Genomic DNA, 25,586 nt, shown 5'->3' with positions numbered 1-25,586 from the left:
ACGTAACCCACTCTACATTTTCCATCTTTGGTATATCCCACCATCACTCTCTCTCTCTCTATCACTCTCTTGGCACCAGTTGATAGATAATGCACTGATATCGTCACTACCTACAAATAAAAAACAACAATTCACCTTAAATTTTATAATCCATAACCAAAGAAATACTGTCACAAGCTTAGGCTTATATTGCATATACCTATTGTACTTATCATCATGTCTCCACTCCATGACAACAAAAAATATCGTTCATCTATACATTCAAGATCCTCGTACTTTTCTTCTTCTGATGATTCTGAGTCTAATATCAACTTCACTCCGCAAGCCCTCGGTCAAGAAGTATCAAAACACGAATCAATTCAACAAAACCCTTTGACTCATAAAATTTCGAATATTTCCCTAAAAACTGCAAATAGTAATCTCAGAGTAGGTGGTTCCCTCTCAATGGGCTTGAAGCACAGTTTATCTAGAAATTCTTCGGCTCATCCTCCTATTAATCCACATAATAGCGAAGAAACTATCGGTGTCTCTGGCGAAATCTTGGAAGACTATTTTGAAATAGATCATCAAAAAACAAGACAAACCATCATTTCCGTACTTTCAAAAAGAGCTGAACAAGAAGTGGAAAAACTCGAGCATAATGAATTGGTCTATTCCACATCGAAACTGACAAATAATAAATACTCCGTCCAAGATCTCGAGCTGGGTAGTCAACCAGATGATGATGTTGATGATGAAAAATCCAGCGGTATCGGAAAAATTAACAACGCTAAAAACCTGGAAAACCAACAATTACCAAACGCCGCTGATGGTTCTGAATTTGCTTCCTTAGATCCAGAATTGGTTACTTGGATTACCCAATCAGATCCTGAATTCCCTCGTATTTGGAGTCGAGGAAAAAAACTTGCGACATTGGCGATCGTAGGTCTTTATACTTTCTCTAGTCAGTACGCTGCCAATGGGATCACTTTGGGGATGGAGTTTATTGATGCGGAATTTGGTATCAAAAATTCTTATTTCTCCAGCATCATAGTTTCAATTTTCTTGTTATCGCAAGGTGTGTTAACATGGCCCCAATCATGGGTGGGCTCAGTAGTGGTTTAATTGTTGAATATATCAGTTGGCGTTGGATATTTTGGGTTCTTGCCATCGTTGACGTTGTTGCCGTCACTATTGGATTATTATTTTTCCCCGAAACATATTGTCCAGTCTTGTTGAATTGGAAATGTGAAAAACTCAGAAAGCAAACAGGAAACTCTAAATTGAAAACTATTTACCACATTGCTGATGTCAATGAAGCTGCAACGCTGAAAATCATTGACAATATTAAACGTCCACTTATGCTGCTCATTCATCATCCAATGATTTATGGTCTTGGGATTTTCATGGCCTTCCTTTTTGGATACTTTTATCTTATTCTTATCTCTTTTCCTAGTGCCTGGAGAGGTCATTATGGATATTCTTACCAGACTACCGCCCTTATGTACTTGTCAGTTGGTGCCGGTTACTTAGTGTTCAATCCAATCTGGGTGGTTGTGAATGACTATGAATACCGCAAGTTAACACTCGCAAATAATGGCAAGGCCAAATCAGAATTCCGAATAAAATCTTTGTACTTGTGTGGGATTTTTTGTCCAATTGGTTTGCTTATTTACGGTTGGTGTGTCCAGTACCGTACCTTCTGGCTCTGTCCGTGTATTGGAGTGTTCTTATACACTGGTTTCTATACTGGGATGCTCTCATTCTTGACAAATTATGTGGTCGATATGAGCCCAAGATACTCTGCTTCTAGTAATGCCGCATTGTCATTATTCAGATCAATTTTTGGTTTCGTTTTTCCGATTTTTGCTCCAAAGATGTATAATAATATTGGGTACGGTTGGGGTAACACAATATTCTTTTTCACCGGGGTCATTCTTGGTATTCCGTTTCCATTCTATGTTTACAATATGGGGAGAAGTTGAGAATCAAGGCTAATTTGAAGTTTGATAGGAGACAGGCAGTAAGAGATCTTGAGCTCTTGGAGAAGACCAAGAGACGAATGGAGAAAGTATAATGACGGAGAAATATCAGAGCTTTAATGGTAGTAGAAACATGGGGTGTAAGGGTGGGTGTAGCATAAGCTATGACTGAGGTATCTTAGACACCATTTCATCAAAGACTCCATCATCCTAACGACCGCTAATGTTATTAGATTTATTAATCTTTTAATTGTTATTAATGATCTTTTATGACAAAATCGGATATTAATAGTTCTTCTAACAGCTTTCTATTATCTTCCAGTAGTTTCTAGAACTATTCATATAATTAGCTCAAAGAGAATATCTAAACTTCATAAATAGAAAAAAAAATTTCTTGTTTTTATCTGTAGCCTGTAAGTCATGGGAAATACATAAAAAATTATATAATTATAAAATCATTACTATATTAATTATTATCAATTACCATTATTCAATGGATAGCAGTGAGAAGATTCTTTTTGGTTTGTCAAGTTAATTTAATTTGATCTATCTTCTATATAATTTACTCATTGAAGTAAAAACAGGATATAGCAATCCTTTATAGAAAGTTCTTCCTTCCTGACTATTGATATCATACGTAGGATTGTTTGGAAGCATAGCTTAGATACCGCCGTTGTGGTATACTCAGACACATCCCAACACCAATATATTAATCGTATACCACTTCAATGGTGCTTACTCTATAAAATCCAAACACCAATTCATTCCACAGAAATGGTATATGCATATTAAAGAATTAAAACCGTGGCGTTGGTATAGCAGCGATAACAAAAGTTTGTGTGATCATGTGTTACACGTGATGCAATCAATAACTTTGGCATGAAAATGCCCAATAATATTATTGTCTGTCAACTGTTTTAAAGGGTTTGCGCCAACTTTCTGATTGACCATGCCAAAGCAGGGTACCCAAAAAAAAATATGGCGGAATCTCCTGGGTAAATCTAAGTGGGAGAACCACATTGTAATGACTTGTTATGTAAGCACTATACAGAATCTAATTAGTTTTTGAATACATCTAAAGCAGATAATGATGCAAGCTCCTGCTAAAATACTCAGTGGCTCCGACGAAGAGGTCTCAAACCCAGCATCAAGCAACATTGTCATTTTTAGTTCAAGTGATGATGAGGAGGAGGAGGAGGATGAAAGTGAATCTGAGGAGCTGAACGAATTCAATAAAGAGAGGGAGGGCATGGAAAAGTCAAAGAAACGGAAACTTTCTTTCCACACTATGAAGCAGATGGAATGTGTTTGAAGGAAGATGAAGCTTTATTTGGGTACAAAACCGGAGCCTGTAGTAGGATCTGGTGCTTCCTCAAGTACACGTCCAAAAACATCTTCAAAAAGACCCTCTTCAGGTTCTGGTCCCTCTTCAAGGAGATATTTGGGGCCACAGCTCCGGACGGTATCAAGGGAAGCCAGAAAAAATCTTCCTCCGGGCTCTCCTTCTTTTTCAAGCAAACCTGAAGAAGATAGATATGATTTGTTTTATAAGGAAGGTATAGTCGCAATGCTGCTTTTGCAGACATGTGGTCAAAAAATTATTAGGAAAATTGAGACCGATCCTCCGAAACATGTTGAAGATGTGACAAAGAAAGTTGGGGCTCTTGCTGTGGCATTTGGCGGCAACCAGAGAAGACTTGAGAAGCTCGGGGAGAAGCAAGAAGAGTTTAAGGACTATATGAAAAATGAAGTTAATAGTTCAAGGGATGAGTTAAAAAAAATCCAAAAAGACACAAAGGAATCTATTATGCTTCTCGGTTCTCAAATCAATGAAAATCATTGCAAACTTGATGAGTTAACTTCTCTTGTTAGAAACATAAACCGCCTTCCATTGCGAATTAGGCAATATGTTTTTCTATAGTTGTCTTTAATTAGTTAGCGTGTAGTTGAAATGAAATATATAAAAATTGAAAAAATAATTTACAGTAAAATTTGACTCTAATTTTTGAAAAGTTAGATAGAAGAGAAATACACGGCCACTCCTTACAACCATTCTAAATCTTTATCGTTGTTTTGAGATCTAATTTACCCGAATCGTCATAATCAGTATCATAGACACCCCTGCTTCTTATCCAATCAAGATACTCGCTCAAGGAAATATCTCCTTGTTTTGAAACAGACAGTTCTGATGTTGGTGACATCGTGGTATTTGATATTTTAAGCAATGAAAGCGTTTATTGTCACTGTAAAGTGCTTTAAAATGATGATATTCCTCTAACCCTAACCTTTTCAAATTGAACAATACTCCAGTAGTTTGTCCAGTAGCTCTGAAAGGATGTTGAATCCATACATGGGCTCATCATTTGCATGCCTGTAATTGTCATTTTGCAGCAGCAATACCAAAAAACATACATCAAATGAAGCCAAAATTAATTCTTTTCTCTCTCTTTTTTCATAAATATTATCATATAGACATCTATAGATCAATATATATTTATATGAATAGATATATTTTGAATATACAGAGGAATAGAAGTCCTCAATGTATGGCTGCTTACATAAGACATACACGTGACGTTTTTTTTTTTTTTACACTCCGACATCCAAACATCCGCCAAAAGTCTTTTAACAAAAAATTTCATCAACAAGCTCTATGGTAGAAAGATTGCATCTACAACGATAAATAGCATCCTTCAAGAATGAAACAAACCTGTGTGAATCTTTTCCACGAGACCGCGGCCACGCAACTCAAGAGACCTTGGAAGAAGTATCGTGATGGTACCTTGTTCTATGGGTTGACCAAGGCCGGTTCAAAGAGACATGCATTGACCACCAAGCAAGGTAACAAGACTTTTTACAAAGGTACCCGTGCCTCTGGGGTGGGTAGCCATACCAAATTCGGGGAGTATGTTATCAACTGGTCGAAAGTTAGAACTTACGTTGCTCCTGCTAAAGAAACTTGGAATAAGGAGTTGAGTCCATTGATCCGTGAAACCGTGCCAGAAGTGAGAAACAGCTTTGCTGGGTTCAAAGGTCCATCGGATCCAAAATTGTACTTGAAGAAATTGAACGAGTATATCGTCTACGGTCCACAGGAAACCGAGGACCATGTTATTAATGATAGAAATGTTGAAAGGGGTTGAGGATTGTACGAAAGTGTGAAGGAGGGTGACAACAAGTACTGTTTCTTGTGGAAGTTTGGGAACAGTTGGGAGAAGCAATTCGAATGGGTTTTATTATCTGGCGATAGCCAAATAGGCTTAGAATGAAACTACTTACTAGCATACAAAGAGTTATTCTTTTTTTTTTTTTTTTCCACTTATTTATCATTTCTCTTGTATTTTTCATGAAGAGATTGGTTTGTCATTATTTTTTGTCTTTCTATTCCTATTGATTTATCATTTCGGATCCTGTATATATAATAACAATTCTAATTAATCGTTGTACGGAAATGCCTAATTGTATCGAAATGGTTTGTTGTATTATGTCCCGTGAATTTGGTTTCTTTTGCTTCACACAATAAAGGGACATTATTCAGGTAAAGATTTACAAAATGAAGTTTCCTAAATGTATCATTGAGGAACTATACAAAAGTTACCATCTAATCAGTGGCAGGATCACTGCTATCAGCAGGAGCAGTATTGGCACTATCGGCTGTAGAGCTATCCTGATTTTTCTCTTCAACGGCCTCGTCTTGTACAATTGATCCGTCTTCTTCCACATCTTCATCAGGTTTCGCCTGATCTTCATTATCTACTTCCATTGGTTCATGATTATCATCTACCTCCTCAGTTTCTGAGCGATCAGGATCAGAGTCCACCAATTCAGCTTCAAGATCTAGTGATTCTAAAGTAGCAGTAGTAGTAGTAGTAGTAGTGGCAGTAGCAGTAGCAGTAGCAGCATCAGGATTCGTTTTGGCCCGCTTGAAATTAAGAACCTGCTGACCTTTTTCTAGCACCGGTTCTTTGTTAGTCTCTGGTTCTTTCTTGTTTTCTTCGGATTCTCCTCCCTTTGTCGCTGTGGTGGTCTTCTTTGTCGTCTTGGTGACTAAACTCTTAGTGGCCGATCTACTCTTACTATACTTGATTTGATCATTCTTCACCAACTTTCTGACACTCACGGTTGGCGGCACCATTCTCTTTAAGAAAACAAGCTCTTCATTAGCAGCCACGGCAGCACTGAAATCTTTGTACTGGACCTTCTTACGTTTTTCCACGTTGGCGTTCAAATGCGCCTTCATCGCGAGATGTTTGATGAAAAGCTCTGTGGATTTGGCAATCATGAATACCGTGGTTTCCGAAGTTGGGGTATAATTTGGATCGATCTTCAAAATTCGTTTCACTTTAGCAATTGGTAGCACAGTAGTACCCATGTCTTCGTCTTGTGATTCTTCATCTTCTGTGTCTTGATTGTTGTTGGTGGTGGACGGAACATCATTATTATCTTTCATTTCCACATCAGTTGGCACTTCTGTTGACTGGGATTCTGAGGGTATGGTGGTTTCTGTGTCGTTCTCCATGGTATGTTAATATTGTTACTATTACTGCTTATTCTGTGAATAATCAATGGTTGTTTATTAAAATGATCATAGATTTTCGCGTCGTTATATATATCCTAAGAAAATAAAAAAAAAAAAAAAAAATATTGAAAGTTAGGTACTAAAGGCACGGCAAGTAGTAGTTTATCGCTATTTGTTTTCAATATTCATCATTTTGATATGTTTGCTTACAATCAAGGAGTTTTAATATTTGTAGAGAGATTTCATTGATGACTATAAATTCAGTAGATACAGAAAAAAAAGTATAACACAAAACAACAAAGTTACCAACTCATTTAAGCTTCTTGACTTTTTTTTAAATCATCAATCTGATTCTTTTAAAAGCTGGAGGGCAATGTACATATGGCATGGTTTATTTTTTTAGTGGATTTAACGAAATTTAAGCACTGTTAGAGTTCATCTTTCTCTTACCGTTGGTCAAGGTAACATTAACGAAACGTCTGGTGTACAACAATCTCTTGTAGGCTCTACCCTTTGGGACCTTAGCCTTTTCTTGTTTTTCTTGTTTTGGAGTTTGAGACTTAACTTTACCAGCACGAGCAAGGGAACCGTGAACTTTACCCTATAAAAATGTGTTAGTAAAAAAAAAACATCTTTGACATGAGAGAAGTTGGGTATCGGGAGTGTCATTCGGTAGTTGAGACTTTGTAGAGATATCACTGGCTTGCAACTTTAATACATTCATTAATGATAGTTTTCATATCATTAGTTCATTCCTTTGTTTCATAATTCAATAATGGCTTAACCATGTTATTCTTCACTCCCATTTTCAATACCATACTTTCAAATCTTCGACAAATTAAATACGTTGGCACATCAATTCTATTATAACACACTATCCATAAAGATACCTTGATACTGTTCTCACATAATACTAATCAAACATCTTGATGAAAAAAAAAAAAATTGCTCTTTGGATTTTGTATCACTAATCAACATTCTTATTACCGAACTCTTTTACACATTAGATATCGTTCTCAATATAACCCAATAGCTTCTGAAATTCCCAACAAAGTCTCGTTGCCTCTATTACATCCACAGATCCCATCGCATCCTTCCATTTTATTGTTCTCCACATACCATTTTGAATGTTTATTTGATATTAGCTTATTGATGGTAGTGGCAAACAAGAAGGGAAGAGGAAAAAATGGCGGTGATTTTTTCTTACTGTCGGTCCTTGGGGGTCCCCGCCAACCGGGGGCACCATAACCATGTGGTAAATCCTGTTTGTTGGAGGGATTTCTTTGCGGCAGCACTCTGCATGATCGCTGCCAGAAGTTGCGATATTTAAGGGAAGTCACCCGCATGAACTCAATAGTCACATAAAGCCCTACGGCAATATCACACGAAAAGCACGTGCTTGCAAATACCACCACCACGCTCACCACGCCCGCTAGCAGGGCGAATTACAAACAGGAAGAGTGTGTCACTGAGCAACAATATCACATCTTCTCTCTGCCACCATCTTTTCACAATGCATTGAACGTTGTTTGGTATATATATATATATTGCAATGCAGCACCCTTTAATTATCTATCGACTTCCTTCTTTTGGATGATAATTTTCCACCAAATTTTCTTCTTGCAGTTTCTGATCCCCGTAGCCAAATCTTTGGGTCGATTGCCGAAAACGGAAAGATCAAAAAAAATTGAGGGAAAATTTCAGAAAAAAAAAAAAAAAAAAATAATTACGCTGTAATAAATAGCGATAAACCCATCAACAGCAATATCTTAGGTCATATATTGAGAATGTCTGACGAACAGGACGATTTCATCTCCTCTGCACTTTTCGATGAACCTGAGGACTTTCGTCCGCCACCACCGGAAAGCCATTTCGTGAACTACGATCGTTTCACCACCGATCTTCGTAATGGTACATCATCGACCACCCCTACCAAAGAAGTCACTCCAAAATCCATTACTCTACGACTCATTGGTAGTTCTCCATTATGGGGCCATTTGCTCTGGAACGCCGGTAGATTCACTGCGCAATACTTGGATTCACACCCTGAACTTATCAAGGGGAAAAAAATCCTTGAATTAGGAGCGGCTGGAGGTCTTCCATCATTAATTTGTTCGTTGAACGAACCGAAAAAAGTGATTAGCACCGATTATCCTGATTTGGATTTAGTAAATAACATCAAGATTAACTTCCAGACATTGCAAGAACAGCACCCAGGTTGTTACGATTTGAACAATGTGTTGGTGCAAGGGTATATTTGGGGTAACGATTACGGAGATCTTGTGAAATTCATCAAAGATGATGGCGGTGACGCTACCTCGGACGTCAATGATGATAAGTTTGATTTGATTATTCTTAGTGATTTGGTTTTCAACCATACCGAACATCACAAACTTTTGAAAACTTGTCGTGATCTCGTGAACCCAAAGACCGGAAAATGCTTGGTGGTGTTCTCGCCTCATCGTCCGTGGTTGTTGAATGACGATTTGGAATTTTTTGACAAAGCCCAAGAGGACCCATATAATTTCAAAGTTGATAAGATCGATTTGGTGAATTGGAAACCAATGTTTGAGGAAGATGAAGAGACAAAACATATTAGAGGTAGAGTGTACAGTTTCTGGTTGACTCCAAACTGGTGATAGCGAATTGTTTGTATTATAGAATGGTATCAATTAGATATTCGAATGTGTATGAATGTATTTTTTTTTATTTATTATTTTACATGTTAACGAATAAATAGCATTCGTATGTGAATGAGTAGTGTTTATTATCAAGAGGTAGTTAATTAATAGAGCATGAACATTGTGGAAATGGTATACGATGCATCAAAAACTATGTTTGATACCATCTACCATGTGAAAAAACAAAAGTAGTTGGGTATCAGTAGTAGAAATAGTTGGATAACATTTTGCCATATGGAGATGAATATTTTCATTCAAGAGAGATGGATATTCTCAATTAAGAGACATTGAATCAGAATATTATATTACATTTACCTACCAATTTACTAATTGTAAAATTTTATAATTACAATTACATCATTGAAATATAATGCAACCGTACTCAAAAAATTTTTGCAAGTTTGATGTAGCCCTTTATCAAATGATTCGGTGAAATAAATTCGTTTGAATCAGAGACATCCAGCTCAAGATCCTCATATGAAAAGAAGAGGACCGAGCGAGGCACCAGGCGAACAAAAAAAAAAAAGAAAGAAAATAGATAGAGACAGAACAAAGGAAAGCATTACAAGTCCTTTGGTATGCAAGTGGTATGTGTGTATGTATATATTGGTGTCATATATCGTATGCCAATTATAAATCAATATCCTCTTGTTTATAATTATCAAGAACGATACGATAGATAAAATTAGGCGATATACCCCCGCTAAAAAAAAGATGTTAGTAATTTGCATGTCAGTCAACATGGCGAATGATGTGAATAATAATAATGATAATACGTACACATTGGTTATGAAAATATCGATATTTTCTGGGGGCACGTAATCGTAAAGAGGGTTGGCAGTTTCTGCATTCTCCACAAGAGTGTTTTCTTGAAACTTGACAACTTTACCGGAATTACCAAACTCAATGAGAGATTCTCTATTGAATGGGTAACACGGACTTAATTTATATAAACCGGTGACGGCAAATACTGGAGTACGATGTTCTCTAGCACATTCCACCACGGTACTGACCCCACTTTCAGTCACCGACCCGCCGTTAGCAAAGACACATCTGGTACCCACAATGACCTTACTGACACCCGCCATTACTGCGAATACCGAGGTGTCGGGAACAATGATGGTTTCGATATTTGCTTCAGCCAATTGTTTGGCGAAATTGTGAGCCACCGCGGTGTCGTTAGGGAAACATTCCGTTACCATCACCTTGAATTTTCTTTTTTGTCTAGCACGTTTCAAGAACCGTAGCACCGTCTGGGAACTTGGGGTAGGAGTTAACAATGTCTCATTATCATGGACCAAATCATCCAACATGCCTTCAATTTCCTGATCGACATTACGAATCTCGTCGACCAAATCACGAATACTTTGGATGATCACGGCTCGCTGGTCATTGATCCCGGATTTATTCTTATTTTGAGCGTCAGTTTTTGCAGGAGTCAATAAATTGAACATCGACGATCCCACGTTCGATGATTCGGTGGTCGAACCTTTAGTTTTTTCTTCGTCTTCCAACTCGTCTCTTATTAGGGCGAGCACTCTTCTGACAACGTTCCCACAGGTGTAAGCACGAGGTTGAGCATCTACCAACCGCTTACCAATCAATGATATGCTGCTGATCAATTGTTCTAGCGAGGTCCATTTGGTCAACGACACCACCTTCACTAGTAGCTGGGCGGTTTCGATGGCAACGTTATATGAACCGTGGATCTGTTTTCGTTTTAGTTTGGAGATGAATGTGTCCATAAGGATGTGGAGATCCTTGTCCTTAGCGGCATTGATGGCAGACATCGTGTGTGATGAATATATATATGTAGAGAGAAGGAAAGATAGAGATGGTGAAAGAAGTGGAAGAAGAAAGAAACCAACGTTGGAATTTTTTTTTTCTTCTTCTTCCTCTTCTTAAACAGGGAATTCCGGGGGCACCCAGTCATGTGACGGAGTGAGTAATAATTGGGAGGACTCACGACCGGAATACCAACACTGGGAGGGAAGACGATACAAAATGTTGCAAGTAGACAATGGTACGATCCAGAATATTGCCAAACAGTTTGCGAGGACATCCCAGACTCCCAATGCGGTTGGCTATATAATGGGGTCGTGTGTTACGTAACATGTTGATTTGAGCATTACATAATCGATTAGGCAGCGCAAGGGTATCGTGACCAAAAGAAGGCATCTCATCGCATTGAATTTGCCGCTGTCACCTTGTTCTTCTTGTTCTTGTTCTTGTTCTGGCAAGATCCTTCCAATGATCAACAATTATAGACACCTTTCTAGAGAATGAGGTACGTTATACTCCTCCTGAGCTCTTCTTATTTTCTTCTAATCACTGACCATTCTATCGCAGTTCAAAAAGTCGCATCCAGTCAGACGTCATGAAGCTGTAAGTATCACCATCAAGTTAGTTGCAATATATATGGATATATATTAACACCATCAAGATTGATGAGTGACTACACCGTTCACTTAGTCAGAGACAACTTACAAGAATTCAACGTGATATTCCAGGGACCCCAAGGAAGTAAGTAACATGTATATGGTTTAACGACGATTTTTTCTTAGATGATGAAACTAACCCCTTCAATTTAGCATCTTATGAAGGAGGAACTTGGAAAATCCATGTGGAATTGCCCAACGAATACCCTTACAAATCCCCATCGATCGGATTTTTAAACCGGATCTTCCATCCCAATATCGACGAGACCAGTGGATCGGTATGCTTGGACGTCATTAACCAGACATGGTCGCCAATGTTTGATATGTTCAACATCTTTGATGTGTTTTTGCCCCAATTGTTGAGCTATCCCAATGCTGCTGATCCGTTGAACAGTGATGCTAGTCAATTGTATATGAATGATATCGATAGTTATCATGCCAGAGTGAAAGAGTATGTGGAGAAGTATGCCGGGGAGGTTGATTTGAAGATTGATGATGAAGTTAGTGAAGAAGAGGATGGTCAATTATCATCTGGTGAGGAATCAATTGAGGAGGATGAAGAGGAAGAAAGTGATTATGAAGAAGATGAGGAAGAAGAAGAAGAAGAAGAAGAAGAAGAAGAAGATGATGATGATGATGATGATAATGATGATAATTATTAGCAATGATAGTGGTATGCTTTATTACTATTATTTTATTTTATTGTATTTTTCTGTCAAGTCATTTTTTATCTCTAACCAATTTTCATTTTTGTTTATTCACGAATTAAGGGTCCCATTTTTTAAACGGTATTTCAACGAAATTTTTTTGCTCAACTATTCTCATTACATTTGCAACATAGTTTACATTTCATTTTTTATCATTTTTTTCTTATTGTTACTTTCTCTATCATTTAAAAGTAGACATTAATTGAAAAAAAAAAGAAAATAATAATAATAATAATAAAATATATCATAACTATAATACAAATTAGATAACCCTTTGGTTATATATACATCACTGCCACTGCTTGAATCGTTCATACTTGTTGGTCTCCACCTCGATTTTCTCAATGGTGCTTTGCGGTACCGATAGCATCCCCAAGTACCTTTCTTTGACTATTGTGGTCTGACCATCCTTGGTGGCCATGAGATATTCCATGGTGTTGTTGATCAATAAGTTGCACTGGAAGTCGACTGCCAATAAATTGCCGGCGACCACCCGTTGGCAACCGTCGCAGTTGTTGGATTCATTCAAGGTTATTTGGAACAATAGCCCAAAGAACACATCGAACGGGGATTTATATGACATGATATAGTATTTAATAATAATAATAATGGTAGTAGTAGTAGTAGTAGTAGTAGTAATAATAATAATAATAATAATAATAATAATAATAATATGATAATAATGATCCCATTTAACAGAATAATCTCCAATTATGAAAAAAGGCGGTGGGTGCGGCAACGTGACCCGCCGGTTTCTTTCTTGTCTCAGAAAATTGATTGATTTGATTGATTGTTCTTCCAGTCCAGTCCAGTACACACACCAGATACCCAGATATCATTATAAACATGCCAATTGTCGATCCTGACTTGGTCCAGCCTTCACCAGTCCAGGGCCATGGCATCCAGAAATTCATCCAGAAATTGAGCGGCCAACCAACGTCGTACGCCAGAAAGACCAACTACGTCTTTGGTAAGACTTTAGGGGCCGGGACGTTTGGGGTGGTTCGTCAAGCTAGAGACATTGCCACCGGAGAAGACGTCGCCATGAAAATCATTCTCAAAAAGACGTTGAAAGGCAATTTCAACATGGTGTATGATGAGCTCAAAATGTTGCAGAACGTCCAGCATCCCAACATCGTAGGGTTCCATGATTGGTTCGAGAGCCGTGACAAATTTTACATCGCCACCCAATTGGCCACTGGAGGCGAACTCTTTGATCGGATCGTTGCCAAGGGGAAATTCACCGAGCAAGACGCGGCGATGTGTGTCAAGCAAATCTTGGACGCGTTGGCCTATTTGCACCAAAACGACATTGTCCATCGGGATATCAAACCAGAAAACGTGTTATACTTGCGGTCCGAGCAAGAAGACCCGAAGTCTCCGATTGTATTGGCGGATTTTGGCATTGCCAAGAAGCTTAGATCGAAAGATCAGGTATTGAAAACCGCGGCAGGGTCGTTTGGGTACGCTGCTCCTGAAGTGTTGATGGGGATTGGCCATGGTAAACCGTGCGACGTCTGGTCTACCGGGGTGATCACTTATACTTTGTTGTGTGGGTACTCGCCGTTTAGATCGGAAACTGTGAGTAATTTCTTGGAAGAAGTGAGAAACGACAATGGTGTGGTGTTCCATCACAAGTATTGGAAGAACATCAGTGACGATGCTAAACATTTTATTATGAGCATGCTTAAAGTCGATCAAAACCAGAGACCAAGTGCTGAGGAGTTGTTACAGTCCAAATGGATCACCGAGAACGATAATAGTAAGGTTGATTTGTTGCCTAATATTAGAGAAGGGTTCAATGCCAAGGGGAAATTCATCCAGGCGATCGAGGTGGTGAGATTGAAGAACCGGATCAAGGCATTGAGAGACAGTGTTAGCACTGACAAATCGAGTTCCGATGAGGAAGAAGATATGGACGATGTGTGTTATGCTTCGAGAAACGAGTTTGATGGGGAAGACAAGTTGGATAAACCTCCGGCATCTCCTACCAAGTCGGATTTAACTTTGAAGGCGTTCCAACTGTTGGTGTTGACGGCCCATAAGAACAAAGAAAGAGTCCAAACCTTTGCTGAGAATGACGAAGGAAATTAGAGAATATTTTTTTTTTTTTTTTTGTGTCTGTTTGTTTTCTAGTTGTTTGTTTTCTAGTTATTGGTTTTTTATAATGGAATAGTTCGTAATAGTTTATAGGGGATTGATAATGCGTGATATTAATTGTGATTATACTGTATGTAATAATAGTAATAATGATAATAATAATAATATGATATAATATAATAATAATAATAATAATAATATATAATAAACAATATATCATGATAAATATGGTAACATCCCATAACAGCATAGATTATCTGTCAATGTACATTACTTTTTTTTTTTCTTGCTGTTGCTTTTTCCCACCAGCATTTTTTTTTAAAACCGTCCAAAGATCTGTCCTAAACTCTGCTTATCAAGAGACAATCCCTCAATGTAAAGATGGTGCTCCCACAGGAATGGCCTCCTATTTCCAGCTTCCAACCTTCGACATTCGTCAAGGCCCATAGATCCCCTTGCAAATACATCATTTCCCACCAAAGTTTGGGGTCCGGATCGTTCTCCGAAGTCCACGAATGCAAACACATCGATACTCACGCCCATTACGCGGTCAAAGTGATTAAGAAACTCGACAGTAAAGTGAAATTGATTCAGAACGAATTCAAGGTCCTCTCGCGGATCTCCCAATCAAAAAGTGCCAACAACGAGGGGCAGAAAAGTCTTCTTAGACTCCGTGATTACTTTGAAACCGACGATAACTTGTACCTCGTCACCGATTTGGCGGTTGGTGGGGACTTGTTCGATAAGCTTGTCAATGAAGGACTGTATGATAAAGAATCAGACGGGCTCAGGATCGTCAATTCGTTGGTGTGTGGATTGTTATTCTTGAAACAGAACAATATCATCCATCGTGATATCAAGGCAGAAAACATCTTGTTCAAATACAGCAGCACCCGATTCGAGATTTTGATTGGGGATTTTGGATTATCGACATTTGCCAAAGACGAAGATCACATTCACCAGGCGTCGGATTTGTCGAACATTTTGTGCGGGACCCTTAGTTATATGGCCCCAGAAATCTTGGCTCGACAACAGTACAGTTTCCCCATTGATATTTGGGCATTGGGAGTGTTGATGTACTTTATGTTTTGCGGATACATGCCATTTGATTGCGAGACCGACGATGAAACCAAGCAGGCCATTGCCACTGGTGATTACACTTTTGATCCTCCGGAATACTGGGACCACGTATCACACGACACCAGGGACATCATTAGCAGTTGTTTTGTGGTTGATCAACTGGATAGAGTGACACTTGAAGCGCTTTCCCTGAACCCATGGTTGAAGAATTTGGGAAAACGAATCGGAACCACAATTGCCGAGGATACCGAATCGTCGATCGATGATAGATTATCTCCTTCCAGTATCATGGATCATCATCACCGCTTGCCTTCTAGCATGGAAACCCTGCCAAATGAGGAAGATGATGACGAAGAAGAAGATGATGATGATGACGAGGAAAGACAACTTGCCTTAGATCGATTAAGAGAATCTTTACGCGGTAGTCTCAAACCTACCACTACCATCACTACTGATAGTAAACCACACAAGCCGATTTTCACTCTTATGGATAACGATGATGATTCGTATGCGTCTCCAACGATTCGTCGACCAGATATCGTCACCACAAACTTCTCTCCAGCAGCATTGGATGGGCTCATGAAGAAATCGTTCAGTTATACTCTGTTGAGAGATGCCCACCGGTATAAATCCTCGAGCACCACCTCGTTGAAAGAACTACTTAATTTGAACAATGCTAATCATCCAATGAAGCTGGCATCGACGATGGCTCCGGTAAGAATGAACGGGGCGGTGTCTGTGGAGCCAGCGGTGCTGAAAAGTTTCCGTTTGGCATCATCGTACTCGAAATCAAGAATCAATTCGACGTTCAACAGTATCAATCCATCAAGAATCAATTCGCGGAATCATTCATCAAGCCATTCAAGGGTGCAATCCACCACGCATTCGAGAAGTGCTTCAAGAGGGGCGTCTCGAAGACATTCTCGAGAGCATTCCAGGACCCATTCAGCATTGCAAATGCCTTTTTCTTGAGGTTTATTATTTACTCTGAGGAAGCAATATCAGGAAACAATGTCAGGAAGTATTATTTAGAAGTATTTTGAGCATAGTTAGAGGAAAGGGAATTTTAGGTGGAAAGAGGAAATATTACAAGCGAGTTTTATCTATATTATGAAGGGATTTCATTGATCTCAGAAGGGAATTTATGTGGGAGATTTCAATGTTCTTATAGAGGAACTTTATATTTTTGAAGAGTTTTCTATATTGTTGTCAAGAGATTCTAATATGTTCACCAATAGATTTCTAGATTTCTAGATTTTTTTTTTTTTTTTTTTTCATAGAAAGGATTTATAAATTTTATATCATGAAGACCTTTCAATATTTTTAATGAATTTATGTATTTCCGTGAGTCTATTTTCAAATGAGGTTATTTCTAGATGAAGAGATTTTATATTGATATAATGATTTAAACATCGTTATGCAAAAGGCTTTTATAGTACCAAGAGATCCATCAAGGGTTTTTGTAGATTTTCTAACATCAAAGGCTTTTCACCTTTCTACAATGAAAAGCCTTTACAAAAAATATCCATCTGAAAATCCATGTCTATTATACAAAAATATCTATTCACTATTATCTATTATTAGTTTCCATGGGCCTTCTTTTTTTTTTTTTTTTTATGCTTCCCCTTTGAATTTGTTCCAATTATCATTTAGAACTGTTGTTCCTTGATCAAGGCTCCATCCTTTGATGTTACAAATCTGTCGGAGGACTGCTTGAAGATCACAAGAGTGTTGCGATTGATTGGTGCCATTGTAGTATTTATCAATTGATAGATCGGTTTCGATTAGGATGGTGTCTTCTGGCAACATTTGCACTAGTTTGATGAATTCTGTTTCTGATTTCAGATAACAGTTTTTCAAGGATCCGGAATTTGTTCCTGGTTTCAGGGCATCTGAGTCTGTCCCCGGTTTCAGTGTATCAGAGGCTATTATCTGTTTCAGAATATCAGAGCCTGTCCCCTGTTCCAGTATATCAGAATCAGGACAATTAAGAACCTTGGAAAACGAAAAAAACACTTTAGTCTTCTTCCCCAACTTTTCCCGAGTCTTCTTGCTGACCCATCTTTTCGCCAGATCAACTGATCCGGTATACGAATGAAGACAGATTGCGGGAATCGTTGTGGTTGGAGCATGTTTCTTGTTCGACGTTATGAATTCCATAATGGTATCGTAGATCAATCCATGGGCCTTGACACAGTGCACCGAGATCGGGAGTTGGGTTCTCCAGGCAAGGGCCAATTGTTCTTTGAAGATGTATAGTTGATGGTCCATCGATACTCTGTATGGGGATAATGGAGGGACGGTGGTGAGTATCTTGGTGTCACTATTATTATTCTCATTATCCTTATCGTTATCTCCGGTTTTATTATATCTCGCCTCAGTATTTCCTAGAAACCCACTCCAAGGAATCCTGAACAATTTATCAATTCCAATCTCCCCAACAATCACCACCTTCCTACTACCATCTTGCAATAGCTTCGTGATTTGTTGTTCCATTCTTGTCATATGTGATGGGAAACTCACCGGTGCTGGCAATTTTTGTAAAAAACTCGGGGAAATCAGCTCTGAGGACTTGATCACCCCAAGGTAATGGTCTTCATGAGATACCGTGCCGTTGGCAGCAAACAAGTGAGAGTACCATGGATGAACCCCAATACAGGGGATTATTACCTGAGAAGAAGCACTTGATCTTGCCAATTGAAGCACCAATTCCATGTCAAAATGATTGGTTGACATCAATGCCATTTGGCATACGGAAGAATCATTATCGATGGTCGATCCCAACCCATCAACGGCAAGACAATAGGGAGAAAGATGGCAATGAGAGTCATAGAGATAAGGGCCCATTCTTCGTCTTATTCTTATTCTTATTCTTAAACTCAGAGATATCAAAAGAAGAAGAAGAAGAAGAAGAAGAAGAAGAGAAAATGCCAAACAAAAGTGGAAGCAATCGCACGGGCCCCCAACCGGCAATGATTACAGCTTATTTAAAAAACCTACCCGGGAAATCCTTCGTCCTTCTTCTCCCTCCTTGATACCTGTCACAAGGATAACCCCACCATGAAGACATTTGTCGTATCTTTGTAAGTATTCTTCTAACCTTTCAGTTATTATTATTCAACTCTATTGACCCACTAACACCATGGCAGATTCCTTCCTTACACGGTCCATTTTGAAATCGGTACTCCGTTGCTGACCGACATCGATGAGGCCATCTTAGACACCACCCCACCTGGTAGCAGCAGTTCCAACCCCATCAACATCGTTGGTGACAATGCAATGCTCAACAAACGACGCAATTCCCTGCTCCTCGTTGCGGCCCACGCCAGCCCTCCGGCATCGACATCTCCCATCACCAGTGGGTTCAACAACGATACCAATAATAACAATCCCCATCAAGCCACCACCGCCACCAACAGTTGCAATGGCAATGGAAACAGTGTCAACCCTTCAGATGAGGAATTCTTTTATAAGAACCCATTGACTTCGGCGTCGAGTAGTCTTCTGGCAATGGCCCCACTTGGGGAAACCGAGCTCGAAGCAGTGAACCAGCCAAACAAATCGTATATCTTACGCAAGAACCAATCATTCTCGTACATTCAACCCCGGTCTCGAGCAGATATTCTGGCCAGTATTGAAGCCAATGGTAGTGGTCGTTCTTGCAGTAGCGCCACAGCATCGCCATCTCCAGCAATCATTCTTCCTAAAAGAACCACTCCGGTCAACAATATGTTGCGGAGAAAATCCATCCGTAGTGGGTCATTACACTCATCGTCCTCTAATGTCACTATCCTGAGACACCTCACTGGCCTTCGGCTCGAGGAAGAGGAAAACGATGACAAAAACTCCGACACTTTAGTGCCTTATGGAGGGTTCTCTAACCCCAATATCGGGCAAAGCATTCTACATAATGAAAGTATCTTTGAACATGCTCCTTGGACCATCACCCCCTACGTGAAAGGTAATGGCGGATTAAGAAATGCCGTTAATTTCTCGCTCGAGGATGGTAATACCATTGAAAATGTACAATGGGTGGGGACGGTAGGTATGGCCACCGACGAATTATCGGATAAGCTTAAACTGGAGATTCAAACGAAACTCGCCAGCGACCATGATTGTCTCGCGGTATTTGCCGACGATTTCACTTTCCAGGGACACTATCGGAATTATTGTAAAGAGATTTTGTGGCCGACTTTACACTACCAAGTCCCAGATAATCCGAAATCCAAAGCGTTTGAAGACCATTCATGGGAATATTACAAGAAATTGAACGAGTTTTTTGCTGATAAGATTGCCGCGGCGTACGAACCCGACGACGTGATTTGGGTCCATGATTATCATTTATTGTTGCTTCCCCAAATGTTGAGAGAACGGTTGGGACCTAAAGTGAAGTGCGGATTATTCTTACACGCGGCATTCCCATCATCAGAAGTGTTTCGATGCTTGGCCCAGAGAAAACCATTGTTGTTAGGGATGATCGGGGCCAATTCCGTGGGGTTCCAAATCCCAGAGTATTGTCGTCACTTTATGCAAACTTGTAACCGGATCTTATTGGCCGATGTCAACAATGATGGGTTGCTATATCAAGGACGGTACATTGGCGTGTATTCCAACCCTATTGGGATCGACGCCAAAAAATTGGCCAAACAGATTGACGATCCAACCGTGGGGCAATTGAAACAGATGATCCAGGAAAGATGGGCCGGGAGACAATTGATTGTCAATAGAGATAAATTGGATCGTCTTAGAGGGGTCAAACAGAAATTGCTTGCCTACGAGATTTTCTTGAAGAAATATCCCGATTACGTCAACAAAGTGTCGTTTATTCAAATCTGTTTGAAATCTAATAATTACGACACCGATTTGGAGTACGAGATCATGACGATTGTCGAACGGATCAATAGTATGAGTACTGATTTCACAGTATCGCAACCGGTGGTGTTCTTACATCAGGATATTGATTTCCAACAATACTTGGCGTTGATTAGCGTTGCCGATACTTTTATTGTATCGACAATGCGTGAAGGAATGAACTTGACGTGCCATGAATTTATCGTGGCCACCGAAGAGAAAAAATCTCCGTTGATCTTATCAGAATTCACCGGATCAGCCCACCTTTTCCAACAAGGGGCGTTATTGATCAATCCATGGAATTTGAACCAAATTGCCAATGAAATCCACCAAGCATTGACGATGTCGTTGGAAGAAAAAACCAATAGATGGAACAATTTGTACAAGGTGTTGACTAATAAGAATTGTTACAAATGGGTGAGCAATTCGTTGACCGAGATCCAACATGCGTGGGATAAGCAACAAGAACGCAGTAATACCAAATCACTCAATCTTAATAATAGCCGATTCATTGGAGTGTATCATGAGTCCAAGGCCAAAGAAACCAGAAACACAAAGCGGTTGTTTGTGTTGGATTTTGATGCCTACGACACTAGGACCGCGAAATTAGTGTCGTCTAACAATCGGAAATTGTCGGTATTGTCGGAACTCGCCAACGATCCTAATAATTTGGTATTTGTCATGAGTTACATGAAGAAATCCGATTTGGATGTGATGTACGGTCGGATCCCCAATATTGGATTGATTGGCGAAAATGGCGGATACATTAAACTTCCACATAATGACAGTTGGATTTGTTTATTACAAGACCAAGAATTGATTTGGATGGAACCAGCGGTCGATGTGATCAAATCGATGGTGGAAAGATTACCTAGTTCGTACATGGAGTTATTAGAAGCCACCATCCGCATGCATTGTGAAAGTTGTGACGATCCAGAACGGTCAGCCCTGACCATTAGTGATTGTGTCACCCACATCAACGAGATGTTTGGCGATGAAGGAGTCCACGCCACCGCGATCAACGATATGGTGGTGATTCAACAGATTAACTTGCCGATCAAAGCGTTGTCGATGATTTTGAATTACTATAGCAAAGGCCGGATAGAAACTTTAGCACACCCACCATCGGTGTCCAAACAACACATGGATTTATCGATTTATATCTCTAGCTCTAACCCGAATACCGAATCAGCGTTTGATTTCTGGAGCACGGTATCGAAGGAGAAAATCGTGGATAATGTATTCACGGTCGCCGCTGGACAGTGTGGAGATACCGGGGCGATGTCGCAGGTAGCCGGGATGAACGAACTTTTGACGATCTTGTCGAGTATATTGAGTTGATTATTTGTTTATTTAAGTATTTATTTATTTATTTATCATATTAAAAATACATTTTTAAAGAACATTGTGCGATATAAATCCGTGTTGTAGAAAAATGACACTGCTGCAGCCCCACATCACCCTGTCTTTTTTTTTTTTTTTTTTTTTTTTGGATGATTTTATTCTTTTATCTTCATTATTGGTCTTTTATCGTTTATCGACCATGTTTCGATTGCTTGAATACCTATTTAGCAGCAATCCCGACAACATCCATGAAGAAGGGCTCGAAAAGATTGTCAAAAGCATCGAGAAACCCAAAGGTATCACCACCCATCACCTCATCACCTTGGTTGATGATGTCACCCCATTAACCACACTTCCCAACAACGTTCTCACAAGAATCATCGAATATTTGCCGCAGAATGACTTGACAAACCTTGCAATGACCAATTCTCAGTTTGGGCGGGAATTGGTGTTGAGGAAATTATCCAAAAGAATCATCATCAAGAAGTATCCAACGTTGCGTGACGGCGATGATAACCAATGGTATATCGATACCAATTACACCACGATAAGCAATAACGGTGGCAAGAATATCAATATTGAAGATACCTCCAGTTTATTGGCAAAACTACATCAATTTGAACAATATTTAGCACATGAACCTTTAGCCCAATGTGAAGAGCTCATCATTCATGATGGATTGCCCACTAATGACTCGCCACTATTGGAATCATTATTTAGGATAGTTTGCACATTAATGGAAAGAAATGGCGGGTTGAAAGTATTGAAGATTTTCGAAAAACCTTTGCGATTGAAAATAAATGAATATTTATTCCATCAACTACTGTCCCTGAACAGCAACTTGACAAATATCATTGTCGACTCAATTAGCGATCTCAACCATTTAGCCAATTTCCCCAAACTACGCTGTTTAAGCTTGAATATCGAGAATGATAATTTGGTGGATTATAACTTGCTTACTGATTTCAACGATACCGTGGTACAAACGTTATTGCTGCTTGAAGAATTGGTGATTATCGATGACGAAGACGCATCATTGAGAATTTTAAAACTCTTGGGGGATCTCTTATCTGCTAAACAATGTGGTGAAAAACTAACCAACCTCAAATCATTGAAATTCAATCATTACCACGGAATCCATAACTATAATTCGATTTTACGGAATTTCTCCATCATTGTTGTGGAACAATTGATCAATTTATCACAATTAACCAAATTGGAGATGGAAATCAATTGCGATGAGTCTCACTGTGAATGTATGGGAACATTCCTCACTTCATTGTCTCGACAATTAACTAATTTGACCAGCGTGGCAATTTTGGAAAAACAGTACTACAACAAACATTCTCCAATATACAAGCATCAAGTCTACGAAGATTGGGACCTCCAAGCGTTTTCGTTCTTGATAAATTTACCAAATAAACAAAAAATTACTAAACTATTAATCAAGAATGATCCACCAATCGATGGGAACATCGAAGACGGGTTGGAAGGAAATTATCTACGAAGAAGGAAATTGTACGAGACCACGCTCCCAAGGTTCCCTAACTTACAACAATTAGTGCTTCCTAATCTTATGTCGTCCATCTGCTGCTACGAGCAATTGGTATCGGATTTACTATGGAACGGGTGCGAATGCCTCAAGTGTCAACAACATCTCTCGTTGTTCGATACTTATTTGATGACCCATCAATATTTCGATTATAAACAAACGTTTGATTTCAAAGACATGATCTCTCCTCGACTCTTTGGGTTTTTCGCCGACGTTCTTGCCAGCAGAATCCCATTTTTCGCCAATTATTCCAATAGAAGTCCCCAAAAGTTTGTGGAACTTGTGTCAGCGACTTCTCCCGCCAGCTCATTAAACCAATTTGAAATGTTGGATAACATCACCTTGATGGCCCCCAATGCCGTGCGTTGGGATTTCCACGGGTTTTCCAAGATTGTGTGTCGGGACTTCAAAAATGACGGCGATGATGAGTTTTATTCGGAAGAACTTGCCCAGTTTGTCAGGGACGACGATGCCAAGAGTGATGATTGTTATTACGATGACGAATGTTTTGATATTCTTGTGCAATGTGTCGATCATTTCTTTAAAGGGAAATATTTCGATTGGTTGGCCAAACAGCAGCCGGAGTTGAAAAACTTGCAGGTGGTGGTGTTGAATGGGGTGTATTATAGATTGGAGGAGTGTAATGGTAGAACTCTTGCTAATTGTATATATGATTAGAAATATTGATTAGAATTATCATTCTGAATTATTGATAGCACTATTTTGAATTATTGAGATCGTTAATTGTATGTGTGGGATTCCTTGATAGATGATTGATCTACTATAGAAAAGATCAAGATGCACTCTTTGGAAGTTACTTATACTCTTTGGCAAATGATGCTCGTTCTATTTTTTTTATTTTTTATTAATTAGTTAATGAATAACGCAATGTCAAATATATTGGGAAATATATAAAATATACTATCAAATACCATGTTACGTACCTTAGCACTTACAGTGTCCGTCTTAATACCAAAGATAAAATTGTCGTGAAAAAATTAGTAAACATATGGTTATCCTCAAGATAAAGATACAAAGAGAATTGAAAATTATAATATACACCATCCTAAACAACAAACAAAACAAAATAACACATCAAACATCACAAACTAAACTCGAAATTTTGACCCAAACCACCAACATGGTATATTCTTGGACCGCCTCGCAGCTCCTCATCACTATCGGAATCAAACACCCCTTGCTTCACCAACATGAGGGCAAAATGCCGTTTATTCAATAACTTCATTTGATTCCTCAAATATTTCAAACATGACAGGATCACTCTCATCTCCTTGAGGGCATCAAGCTCTCCATAGATGACTTCGTCATTTAGATCATACAACATATCTTTCAACTCAGAAATCTTATCACTGGTGTTTCCGAGGAAAAACCTTAGCATGTAAATGTCGCTGATCGAGCCAGGATCACAAATACATTCTGAAAAATAGTTGTAATCAAGATCATCGGGCTCCTCAAACTCTGCTTCATCGTCTTCGTTCAACCAATCATCTTCCAATTGCTCTCCACCATTCTCATTCTCCAGCCATTCCGTTTCTGCATCAAGAATCTCTTGGGCTTCTTTTTCTACTGCGGAGAACTCATCCGAATGATGACCTCTTGATCGTTGCAGTTCGTCTTCGTCGTCTTCGTCGTCGTCGTCGTCATCATAGCCAAAACCAAACGTTCTAGTATTGACCACATGAGGTTCGCCATAATTCACAAACACCGCCCCACATCCCTCACATACCCTCCCATTGCAATCTTCCCAGGCACATTCCGAGCAAGTGGGGATTCCTTCTTCAAGATTGACCTTGGCACTCTTGAACACCTTATTGAACAAATTCCCATCATTGAAGTCTTTCTGATACACTTTCTTCGATTCGTCCACGTGTTTTTTAATCAGTGTCCTAGTATCCGGGGCCTGTTTCTGGCAAGTATCTAAAATACTCGCCCCAATCGCTTTCAAATTCAAATTGATTGTCGGTTTCACAGTGATCACTTCACGACATACCGGGCAGCTATTATTGTTACTAAGCCATTCTCTTAAACAGGAGTAACATGCTGAATGCCCACAGGCCCCATTGAAAGGATACACCATAATATCCGAACATATTGAGCAAATGGTTTCGTCCAAACATTTGGAGACAAGGGGCTCTGCTTTTGATTGGCCACAGGCCTTCTTCAATGCTTTGGCAAGAACAGCTCGAGACATTGTACAATGATTGCAACCAGATGCGAAAGAGATGAAGAGGCAGGAAAGAATATATAATAGTAATAATAGTAGTAATAATAATAATAATAATAATAATAACAATAATAATAATAACAATAATAATAATAACAATCATAATAA

At 39.1% G+C, this 25,586-nt stretch overlaps 16 protein-coding genes across 16 annotated transcripts; 10 read left to right on the top strand and 6 right to left on the bottom strand. All coding sequences in view use genetic code 12, as the record gives it.

Annotated features, from left to right (window-relative positions):
- Positions 1–216: 216 nt before the first annotated feature.
- DASC09_005090 (uncharacterized protein) lies at positions 217–1,964 on the top strand (the record flags this gene model as incomplete). Its single annotated transcript, XM_064994112.1, has 2 exons — positions 217–947; positions 1,058–1,964. The coding sequence occupies 2 exons, from the start codon at positions 217–219 to the stop codon at positions 1,962–1,964; spliced, it is 1,638 nt and encodes a 545-aa protein (XP_064850184.1).
- A 1,087-nt stretch (positions 1,965–3,051) lies between these two features.
- On the top strand, positions 3,052–3,273 carry DASC09_005080 (uncharacterized protein; the record flags this gene model as incomplete). The annotated part of the gene is made up of 1 exon (XM_064994111.1): positions 3,052–3,273. One exon carries the CDS (start codon positions 3,052–3,054, stop codon positions 3,271–3,273), a length of 222 nt encoding a protein of 73 aa, XP_064850183.1.
- Positions 3,274–3,279: 6 nt separating this feature from the next.
- DASC09_005070 (uncharacterized protein) lies at positions 3,280–3,882 on the top strand (the record flags this gene model as incomplete). The annotated part of the gene is made up of 1 exon (XM_064994110.1): positions 3,280–3,882. The coding sequence occupies one exon, from the start codon at positions 3,280–3,282 to the stop codon at positions 3,880–3,882; it is 603 nt and encodes a 200-aa protein (XP_064850182.1).
- A 778-nt stretch (positions 3,883–4,660) lies between these two features.
- On the top strand, positions 4,661–5,104 carry MRPL27 (mitochondrial 54S ribosomal protein mL41 MRPL27; the record flags this gene model as incomplete). The annotated part of the gene is made up of 1 exon (XM_064994109.1): positions 4,661–5,104. The coding sequence occupies one exon, from the start codon at positions 4,661–4,663 to the stop codon at positions 5,102–5,104; it is 444 nt and encodes a 147-aa protein (XP_064850181.1).
- Positions 5,105–5,562: 458 nt separating this feature from the next.
- Positions 5,563–6,480, bottom strand: DLS1 (Dls1p; the record flags this gene model as incomplete). The annotated part of the gene is made up of 1 exon (XM_064994108.1): positions 5,563–6,480. The coding sequence occupies one exon, from the start codon at positions 6,478–6,480 to the stop codon at positions 5,563–5,565; it is 918 nt and encodes a 305-aa protein (XP_064850180.1).
- A 418-nt stretch (positions 6,481–6,898) lies between these two features.
- Positions 6,899–7,220, bottom strand: RPS30A (40S ribosomal protein eS30 RPS30A; the record flags this gene model as incomplete). The annotated part of the gene is made up of 2 exons (XM_064994107.1): positions 6,899–7,081; positions 7,191–7,220. 2 exons carry the CDS (start codon positions 7,218–7,220, stop codon positions 6,899–6,901), a joined length of 213 nt encoding a protein of 70 aa, XP_064850179.1.
- A 1,047-nt stretch (positions 7,221–8,267) lies between these two features.
- Positions 8,268–9,119, top strand: NNT1 (S-adenosylmethionine-dependent methyltransferase; the record flags this gene model as incomplete). Its single annotated transcript, XM_064994106.1, has 1 exon — positions 8,268–9,119. The coding sequence occupies one exon, from the start codon at positions 8,268–8,270 to the stop codon at positions 9,117–9,119; it is 852 nt and encodes a 283-aa protein (XP_064850178.1).
- Positions 9,120–9,791: 672 nt separating this feature from the next.
- On the bottom strand, positions 9,792–10,951 carry GCD7 (translation initiation factor eIF2B subunit beta; the record flags this gene model as incomplete). The annotated part of the gene is made up of 2 exons (XM_064994105.1): positions 9,792–9,864; positions 9,942–10,951. 2 exons carry the CDS (start codon positions 10,949–10,951, stop codon positions 9,792–9,794), a joined length of 1,083 nt encoding a protein of 360 aa, XP_064850177.1.
- Positions 10,952–11,443: 492 nt separating this feature from the next.
- On the top strand, positions 11,444–12,261 carry UBC8 (E2 ubiquitin-conjugating protein UBC8; the record flags this gene model as incomplete). The annotated part of the gene is made up of 4 exons (XM_064994104.1): positions 11,444–11,448; positions 11,511–11,546; positions 11,605–11,684; positions 11,753–12,261. 4 exons carry the CDS (start codon positions 11,444–11,446, stop codon positions 12,259–12,261), a joined length of 630 nt encoding a protein of 209 aa, XP_064850176.1.
- A 334-nt stretch (positions 12,262–12,595) lies between these two features.
- MAK31 (Mak31p) lies at positions 12,596–12,889 on the bottom strand (the record flags this gene model as incomplete). Its single annotated transcript, XM_064994103.1, has 1 exon — positions 12,596–12,889. The coding sequence occupies one exon, from the start codon at positions 12,887–12,889 to the stop codon at positions 12,596–12,598; it is 294 nt and encodes a 97-aa protein (XP_064850175.1).
- Positions 12,890–13,152: 263 nt separating this feature from the next.
- DASC09_004990 (serine/threonine-protein kinase) lies at positions 13,153–14,400 on the top strand (the record flags this gene model as incomplete). Its single annotated transcript, XM_064994102.1, has 1 exon — positions 13,153–14,400. One exon carries the CDS (start codon positions 13,153–13,155, stop codon positions 14,398–14,400), a length of 1,248 nt encoding a protein of 415 aa, XP_064850174.1.
- Positions 14,401–14,787: 387 nt separating this feature from the next.
- Positions 14,788–16,458, top strand: DASC09_004980 (serine/threonine-protein kinase; the record flags this gene model as incomplete). Its single annotated transcript, XM_064994101.1, has 1 exon — positions 14,788–16,458. The coding sequence occupies one exon, from the start codon at positions 14,788–14,790 to the stop codon at positions 16,456–16,458; it is 1,671 nt and encodes a 556-aa protein (XP_064850173.1).
- Positions 16,459–17,100: 642 nt separating this feature from the next.
- DASC09_004970 (putative endodeoxyribonuclease) lies at positions 17,101–18,333 on the bottom strand (the record flags this gene model as incomplete). The annotated part of the gene is made up of 1 exon (XM_064994100.1): positions 17,101–18,333. The coding sequence occupies one exon, from the start codon at positions 18,331–18,333 to the stop codon at positions 17,101–17,103; it is 1,233 nt and encodes a 410-aa protein (XP_064850172.1).
- A 213-nt stretch (positions 18,334–18,546) lies between these two features.
- On the top strand, positions 18,547–21,678 carry TPS3 (trehalose 6-phosphate synthase/phosphatase complex subunit; the record flags this gene model as incomplete). Its single annotated transcript, XM_064994099.1, has 2 exons — positions 18,547–18,569; positions 18,636–21,678. The coding sequence occupies 2 exons, from the start codon at positions 18,547–18,549 to the stop codon at positions 21,676–21,678; spliced, it is 3,066 nt and encodes a 1,021-aa protein (XP_064850171.1).
- Positions 21,679–21,880: 202 nt separating this feature from the next.
- On the top strand, positions 21,881–23,911 carry ROY1 (Roy1p; the record flags this gene model as incomplete). The annotated part of the gene is made up of 1 exon (XM_064994098.1): positions 21,881–23,911. The coding sequence occupies one exon, from the start codon at positions 21,881–21,883 to the stop codon at positions 23,909–23,911; it is 2,031 nt and encodes a 676-aa protein (XP_064850170.1).
- Positions 23,912–24,335: 424 nt separating this feature from the next.
- DASC09_004940 (ubiquitin-protein ligase) lies at positions 24,336–25,445 on the bottom strand (the record flags this gene model as incomplete). Its single annotated transcript, XM_064994097.1, has 1 exon — positions 24,336–25,445. The coding sequence occupies one exon, from the start codon at positions 25,443–25,445 to the stop codon at positions 24,336–24,338; it is 1,110 nt and encodes a 369-aa protein (XP_064850169.1).
- Positions 25,446–25,586: the final 141 nt, after the last annotated feature.

Source organism: Saccharomycopsis crataegensis, assembly GCF_037102585.1.
Source record: "Saccharomycopsis crataegensis DNA, jcf7180000000072, whole genome shotgun sequence".
Classification (NCBI taxonomy): domain Eukaryota; kingdom Fungi; phylum Ascomycota; class Saccharomycetes; order Ascoideales; family Saccharomycopsidaceae; genus Saccharomycopsis; species Saccharomycopsis crataegensis.
Note: the sequence above shows the minus strand (reverse complement) of the source record. Positions and strands in the feature narration are given on the sequence as shown.